The 8,619-nt window shown below is 46.0% G+C and overlaps 1 protein-coding gene across 1 annotated transcript in view; it reads left to right on the top strand.

The window, feature by feature from the left end:
- The first annotated feature begins 299 nt into the window (after window positions 1-299).
- The window catches only part of LOC138558352 (serine/arginine repetitive matrix protein 2-like), a 321,979-nt gene continuing 313,659 nt past the window's right edge, over window positions 300-8,619 (top strand). Inside the window, exon 1 of the mRNA XM_069642669.1 lies at window positions 300-429. Within this exon, the coding sequence (XP_069498770.1) occupies window positions 427-429 (3 nt within the window). The 5' untranslated portion in view covers window positions 300-426. The remainder of the gene's footprint in view (window positions 430-8,619) is intronic.

Genomic DNA, 8,619 nt, shown 5'->3' with positions numbered 1-8,619 from the left:
AGACCTGACACTTGCCTTCCAGTCATGGGAAAGAAATGAATCAGCACAGCAGTAAGTGTGGTTGGACAGCTGTATGTAAGTGCAGGCCTTGTGATCTTCAGCAATCACCATATACAGAGCTCTTGTGTTTAGACCAAGGAGAGTAATTACATCAATTCCTGAAAAGAAATTAGACCTATTGTGTTCAACCTATCTGTCAATTGCAGGTTCTACATAAAATATTATTCAGCTGAGTAAGTTAAGACATTAACCCTGTTTGAAGTACCTGAATGTTTATCCCATCATATTTTCCAGAATTTTGATTTACCTGCACCTGAAAGTACCACTGAGGAGCAGCACATCGCAAAAGGGGACAGCAACATACAAACTAGTCCAATACCACCTAACCCACTTGAGAGAGGACCAAAGGATTTACCAGTACCTGCCATGGTATACCATGTTTACATGCTTGGAGATTCTCATTTTGTATATGCATGTTCTAATGTATTCCTTCCTTCTACAGATTCCTCATGTTTGAGGTTCTATGTCCAGTGCCAGATATGACATCAGGGACAACATACATGCAGATGCTGCATTGCATGACCTAAGTTCCCTTTTTCCATGCATGCAGGCACTTTCTGGAACATGCCACTAGATTTTCTTGCTTGCTACGTCATACCTAACCCCACAAAGGCCTTGGGCTTCAAGCCTTACTCAGACTGCAGGATAGCAAATGTCCCTGTTGGACCCCAAAAGGGAATATTTATATTGCCTGGGGGATGATGATGACATAGAGGTTTGCTGTTCCTCAGAGCCCACTCACTCCAAGACCCTTAAGAAGCGTGCAGCAAATCATTTTACTTATTTCAGAAAGTGTGAAAAAATGTGACACCTTCCAGGTCCCCCTATAACAGAGCTGAGGAAGACGACCATTAAGGAGCCAGAGTAATCTCTGGACCAGAATGACAAGAAGAAAAAGTGGAGCAAGAGGTCCAGGTCACCATCTGACTCTGCCAAGCATCATTCTTCTTTGTACTCCAAGAAGCAGAGTCATTATTACTGCTCAGGGTATACCTTGGAGAATTCGCCACCTGCACCCAAGGTACTATTCCTCACTAAGTCCTCGACTCCTGAGTCATTCGGGAAGCAGGTGCTTGACATCTTTGCCAATGCCCACAGTCTACAGCACTTTGTGAAGTTGGCAGAGGTGTCTCTTCAGACCTCAACCGCATGCCTGTCGGCTTGGTTCTGGCTCAGCCGATGGTCACCACACTGCCTTTACCGTACGACTGGACCTTTGGTTGCCAAAGCATTGACATCTGCTCCTTCCCTCTCGACACCGTTGCCGTTTAGCACCAAGATCCCAATGGAATAGGCTTCTCTTTCAAAGGGCTAATTTCTTTCAAAGATAAACATATATTTGACGAGGAATGGGGTGTCATCCTCACTGATCGAGAACACCATACGCTAGTGAAGCTGTGGATTGTTCTTTGGACTTTTATGAGGAAAAGAATGATCTTCTGGACTTAGCTCAAGAACTCCAGGAGGCTAGTGGTTTGGACACTTCTTCGGAGCTGCATATCATTCCATCGCCTATGCCTGGCAAACCCCACGGTTATCAGTGGACCATCGCCAAGTTGTGGAGACTTTGGGGTTGTCAGCTCCCACAAAACCTTGAGTCCATTTTGACCTGACAGACATTTTCGACAATGACCCCCAAAGGGAAATCCTTCTGTCCTTTAACTCTTCAGTGGCCCCACTTGTTATGACAGCTTGGAAGAAGTAATTGTCAGTCCCTGTGGTGGACCAAGATCTTGCTAAAAAGCATTGTCTAGCCTGCTCATTTCCTAGTTTTCTTTCAACCCATCCCTCGCCAGAAAGCTTGGTGGTGCAGACTGAGACTAAAGGGCTGATTACCACGTCCTTCCCATCCCAACCTTGGTATCCACATCGACCCCCACCTCTCTCTTTCTCACCACATTTCTCTCACTGCCAGATCTTGCCGCTGCCACCTCTACAATATCTGTAAAATTCGTCCTCTCCTAGCCTTCCACACTACTAAACTCCTAATCTCCTCCCTCATCTTCTCCAGACTCTTCTACTGCTCCACTCTCTTCTTTGGACTCCCTTCCTCACACCTCTCACCCCTCAAATCTATCTACCACTGCGCTATCCGCTCCCTCTGCCTTCTCTGACCTCACAACTCCATCTCCTCTTCCCTTAACTCACTAGGATGGCTCCCTTTTCTCACCCAGCTTACATTTGACTTCCTCTGTCTAGTTTTCATAGCCCTCTATGGTCTTGCCCCTCCCTATCTATCCTCCCTTCTCACTTTCTACACCCCTTCTCGTTCTCTCCGTTCTGCAGATCTCTCCCTTCTTTCTCCTCCTCCCCCACCATGTGCCCCTGCCCGCTTCCGCTCCTTCCAACTTCTTGCTCCTTTCCATTGGAGCCGCCTTCCCCTCCCAGTCCGCTCTACTTCCTCCTAGCCCTCATTTCCCACTTCTCTAAAATTCTACCTCTTCCATTCACCCCCCTAGCATCTTTCAGCCTCCTCTTTCTCCACTGAATTCTCCTCCTCCTTCACCTTCTAACCCTCCTCTCTCACTTCAGTCCCCCTCCATATGCACTTAACCTCACCAATAATGTAAATTGTTCCTTGTACTGTTTTCTGGTTTGATTCAATGTTATGTATTGCTTGTTGTAATTGCTTGTTTCTCATGTAAAGCGCTTTGGTTTAAAGCACTATATAAATCTAAATAAATACAAATACAAATCACTCACACCCAGGCGGCAGAGCCAGAAGCTGAATGCCATGTTCTGCCAGGTCATCACTTCCAGGAGCTTTACATTTAGGACAGTCAATGCCACTTGTGTGTTGACTAAATAAACACATGGGGCCTCATTACGAGCGGGGCGGTAAGGGATTACCGGCACGGGTAAGGGCACCGGTGCCGGTAATCCCTTACCGCCCTACTACGAGTTCCCTTTGCGGGTCCTTCCTTAACACCTGGTTTTTGCAGGCGTTAAGGACGGCACCCGCAAAGGGATACCGGGGTCAATAACGGTACCGCAATTTGCGGTACCGTTATTGCCGCCTTCCCCCTTCCCATTGAGCCCTATGGGGACTCAAATGGGAATGGGGAATGGCCCTGGTGAATGGGGAATTACCGGTCCCCTCGACCTCGGAATGGACCGGTAATTTCTCCATTCAACAGGCCGGAGTCGGAAGGGTTTTGGAGGCAGCCATGGCGCTAATAGCGCCATGGCTGCCTCTAACCTCGTAATGAGGCCCAAGGTCTTTGAAGCGTGATCTTCAGAGCATTTGAGAACTTGCCCACTGTGAAGATGAAGGAGAGTTTTAACTGAATTGTTGGTAATAGCAAATAGGCCACAACCCAGATCTTGCAGTCCAACTTGACACAGCTGACTGTTTGACATATTCGATGGGCACTGTGTCTGTTCTACTCCGGCATTCCTGGAGAGAACCTCAGGGTTTGTTGTTTCCCAATGTCCAATACAAAGTCCTGCAAAATGGCATTTTACCAGAAAAACCTGTTTAATTTGGAGATTGATGAATCGATACAATGTTCCAACCCTCGAAGGTCACAGCTAGGTCCTTGGGTGTGGTCATTCAACCGCGTTCTAACTCGGCGCAGAAGAACAAGTTACTTACCCGTGGTAACGTTCTTTCGACTGGATGTTCCTCCCATGTATTCCTCATGTTTGATATATCCAAGTATGCTTGCAGCTGCATTGGATATGTTTTTTTCATAGGGTCAAGCATTGTGCAGCGTCAAGTCATGGTCTTCGACGGCCTCTGTAGCGTCCATCGCTGTGAAGTTGACGCTGATATATGAAGCACACGCACTGACCGTTACCTCAGTTCTAGTTTTTCCCAGTTTAATTTGTATGAAGTGCAATAGGTGGAGACATCCTTGACGTTGCGAGAAAGGAAGGTGTAAGACATGGAAATTCTATGCAAGCAAGAGGGAATGGATAGGAGGGCAATGAGAAATACGTGGGAGGAACATCCAGTCGAAAGAACGTTACCACGGGTAAGTAACTTGTTCTTCGAATGAATTGTGTCCTCCCACGTATTCCTCATCTATCTTAGGAGGTGGGTGCCAAGAATGTTTTTTTTGTTGATATTTTCGAGGACGGCTTTCCCAAATTTGGCCTCCTCTCCTGATAAAGAGTCTATACAGTAAAATGTACTGAAAGTATGAAGGGACGACCAGGTTGCCAGACTGCAGATGTCCTGCACAGGTACTCCTGTTTCAAGAGCCGAGGAAGCAGCCAGCCCTCTAGTGGAATGCGCCCTCAAACCTTTGGGCGAATCTTTGCCTGCCAGATAATAGCATTCTGTTATACACATGAAAATCCATCTAGAAATGTTCTTTTTTTTTAAAATCTATTTTTATTCAAGTTTTCAACACCAGTAAGTTGACAACAACAGCTTTACTGTTCCCCAACCCCCACCACCCTATCCCACCCCAAAACCCACAATAACAAAAAGGTGCTAATACATACACAAATTTATACAGATTCAGGCAGAGTACAGAAGGAGAGAAGCTAATCCATGTATGGTTGTGCTTGTAGGGTATTTCTTAAAAGGAATGTTACTGGGAGGGAGATACATTGTGATCCAGCTAGGGCATCCTGATTGGGTCCGGGTTAGGACGGGTCTTCTTCCCCAATGATATATGCCTAAAATAGATCCCAGTAGTCTACTGGTCTAGATCCGGGGACGAGGGAAGTCCGATACAATGTTTGCCGGCATTCACCGATTTTCAACATGTGGATCCACTTTTTCACCACAGGTGTTCTTGTATTTTTCCATGCTTTAGCTATTAATGCTCTGGCAACTACAGAGGCCATGGCTAGGAGTTTTTGTTCTATTTTGGAGGGAAACTCAAAAAAAGCAAGTAACCAAGCAACTGGGTAGTCATGTAGACAATCTGGGACCATTTTGCCCCTGATTCTGTATGCTACCTCCCAGAAGGACTGTACATGACAACAGTGATCAGCCGGGTCAAAATTACACCGTGGACATGTAGCTGCTGTCTCAGGGTAGTAATTTTGAAGTTGTGCTGGAGAATGGTAAAACTGATGTAGAAATGTAAACCTTATCAAGCGGTACCTGGAATTCAGGGATATCTTCCGGGTCAAGCTAAAAAATCACCTGCCATTGGGCCTCTGATGGGGGTGTATCTAGTGCCCTATCCCACCTAGCCCTGAATAACACTGGGGGGGGAGCCTGGGCGAAGAGATGTGATAAGTTTGTATAGTGCCGAGACCACGCCAGTGAGTTTATGTGGGGGGTCGGTCACAAACAGGGCTAAGAGGGAGGAAAGCGGGGCCTGCAGGAATCCGTCCCATGTCCCACAAGAGTTTCACGTAACCTAAAATATAATAGCATGGAAACTGCATTCTAGGGGCCTCGGTTCTTAAGGGCGTCCCATTGAATACTTTTACCGTTCTGTACCATATCACCCAGGAAGTGGACACCTAGTTTCTCAAATTGTGTTCTGAAAATCTCTTCATGTGTGAGAAGAATTCCATGAACCGACAACACTGCAAAGTTGGCATGGTAGTTATCTCTCGCGCCAGTTCCCGAGCAGACCTGCTCCCGCGCCCAGCGTGTTACATCGATAGGCTCTATTTCCCCTTTGGGAATATGCCTGGGAGTTCCTCAAAGCATGCCCTTCAGGTTGTCTGGGCACAAGGTAGCTCTTTCGAGTTTGAAGTGCGGCAAGTCAAAATCAGAGAATAGAGATCTAAATTGCTTAGTGCGTAACTCTCTGAGGCGCAAACACTCAGTCACAATGTGAACTAGGGTTTCAGTCTCGGTCGTGTCACTACAAAACTGACAATTGTTTTCTTTAGACAAATCCCGGATTGCCTGGATCTCATTTGTTGGATATAGATTCAGGTGAGGTCGCAAAAATTGGTCTCTGATTCTTTTGTCCGGAAATTGTTTCAGGTAGGTACAAATGATATTCAGTTTCCAACCTTCTGGTGGCAAATGGGCTACTGAACGAAAGCCGTTAACAAGATCCAAGGTTTGGATCCAGTCAAGAGTTTTCAGTTTAGTTTGACTCGCATGGGATTTGTCAGCAATTGTTCCAGACAGCTTCGAATATCTTCCAAACATGACGTCATAGCCGAACACCAGCCCAGCAAAGATGGGTTGTCGTCCTGCATCTTTTCGTTATGGATCATTTCCAAGATTGGTGGTCTCGGAGTAGAGCAACATTTTCCAAAAAAAGGCCAGTCTGTTCCAGTTGGCAATACACTTCAACTCTCTATGAAGAATGGCAATCGGGGTAGATTGTGGAACACCCAACACCCTTTTCCAAAAGACCCCCTCAAGGTGGTTACACAGGGGCTCCGAGATGTTGAACATAGCATCAGTTCCATAATTTACAACTGGTATAACTTTAGCTTTGTAGAATGGTACAACTGGGAGAATGGAAAAGTGCCAAAATGTTCTGTTTATTGCACATGCCTGGCTAGTTAATGTTTTAATTTTTTCAAAAAGATGGGCTAACATAGGATCTTCTGATCTTAGATTGCTTAGCCAGACACCTAAATATTTAAAAGATTCGACATGTTCAATCTTCTCACCACTGATATGCCATGTTGGGCGTTTCTTAGTTCTCACAGATAAGCCGAAACTCATGGTTTTAGTTTTTCCTTTGTTGATCTCGAGCCCGGTCTTTATGATGTCATTTTGAATGGCATCAAGTTGCCTCTGTAGGCCCACCAGGGTCTGATCAATGAGCACTACATCATCGGCGTATAGCAATCGCGATAAGTGAGAACCACCCACCTTAGGAGGACATGATTTTATAGACTGAAAGGTTTCAGGCATATCTTCCAGGAACAAGTTAAAAAGAGCCAGGGCCATTGGACACCCTTGTTTCACGCCTCTCAGGTTCATAATTTCTTTAGCAGAAGCCCGGCTTGGCTTAATCTAACTCTCAGTGAGGTATCGGAGTGCATGGCCTTGATGGGATCCAGAATTGCCATAGGGCAGTTCTTCTTCTTCATTTTGCACCAGAGCAACCTCTCTCTACCTGGTCAAAAGCTTGCATCAAATCCAAAAAGACCACATAGATCTTAATTTTCTGTCTTTGTGAGATTTCCTTCAGGATTTGCAGCAGGAGGATGTTGACTGCAGTGCCCAGTCCCTTCACAAAACCGGTTTGAAAAGGATCATAACTGTTGATGGACCGACAAAAGCCATGAAAGTATTAAAAGAGAATCATGCCATACAGTTTACCGATGACAACGAGGAGAGCGATGGGGCGATAGTTCTTCGGGTCATTTCGATCACCTTTTTAAGTACCGGATCCACTATCGCTATCCTCCACGAACTGGGCACTTGATGACATATAGAAATTTGCTTAAACAAGATAGCTTTAAAAATAGCCCAGTCTTCTGGATACTCTCTGAGCATTGAGTATGTTAGCCCATCAAGGCCTGGTGCTCGAGAAGTCTTTAACTTCTTGATTCGAACAACAATCTCATAAACCGGTGTCCTTAGGATTGTACTCAGCTGTCCCTGTAGCCGAGGTCGCAGTATGAAGTCTATCATAATGATCAGTCCAGATCTCCTCACTTTTGGTGTTAGATTGATCCACCTTCGAAGAAAACTCGTCGAATTTATGTTTATTAGGTTTATAATAGCGCTTTAATCCAAAGCGCTTTACAGTATAACAACAAGGTACAATAATGAAAGAAGCATATTTACAATCATGAAACAAACTAGTGTGACAATATGTAGAACAATTTACTTAGGTGGAGGGGGGGAGGGAAGGGAGAAGGGAAAGGGAGAGGAGGCAGGGAAAGATGGTTACAAATAACAGATTTTAGACCAAGTGGGTGCCAGAAGAAGGGGAAGGGAGGGTAAAGGGATAGGAAGGGAAGCAGAGGAGAGAAGGTAGGGAAGGAAAGTCAGGGGCAGAGTGGAGAAGAAGGGTTTCCAAGGAGGTGCGGAAGAATGAGTAGGTGGGGATGGAGCGGATAGAAAGAGGAAAGGAGTTCCAATGTAGGGGGCCAAGAGCTGAAAGGAACGGAAGCGTGAGGAGGCACATGGGGCCAGGGGTACAGTGAGTAAAAGGAGGTCAGACGAGCGGAGAGAGCAGGAAGGAGTGTAAAATGAGAGGAGAGAAGAGAGATAGGGGGTGGGGCGAGGTCATGGAGAGATTTGAAAACCAGACAGAGGAATTTAAATTTAAATTGGGAGAGAAAGGGAAGCCAGCCAAGTTGAGTGTGAGGTGGAAATTGAATCGTGAGGACTGAGAAGACAGAGAGTACGGATAGAGGAGCGGTAGATGGATTTTAGGGGGGCCAGATAAGAGACAGGGAGTCCAAAGAGGAGAGAAGAGCAGTTGATGAGGCGGGAGAAGATGAGGGAGGAGATTAAGAGTTTAGAAGCATGGAAGGTGAGGAAGGAGCAAATCTTTCGGATGTTGAAGACATGGTGCCGACAGGCACGAGAGGTGAGAGAGATGTGGTTGGAGAAGGAGAGGGAAGAGTCAATGTAGAGACCAAGATTGCGAGCATGTGTGGAGATGAGGAGATTGGAAGGGGGAAAGTGGATGAAGCGAGGGTGGATAGGGGAAAGTGTGT

This window comes from Ambystoma mexicanum, chromosome 1p, assembly GCF_040938575.1.
Source record: "Ambystoma mexicanum isolate Mex_15411 chromosome 1p, UKY_AmexF1_1, whole genome shotgun sequence".
Taxonomy (NCBI): Eukaryota; Metazoa; Chordata; class Amphibia; order Caudata; family Ambystomatidae; genus Ambystoma; species Ambystoma mexicanum.
The sequence above is the reverse complement of the archived record's forward strand: the minus strand, read 5'-3'. Positions and strand labels throughout refer to the sequence as shown.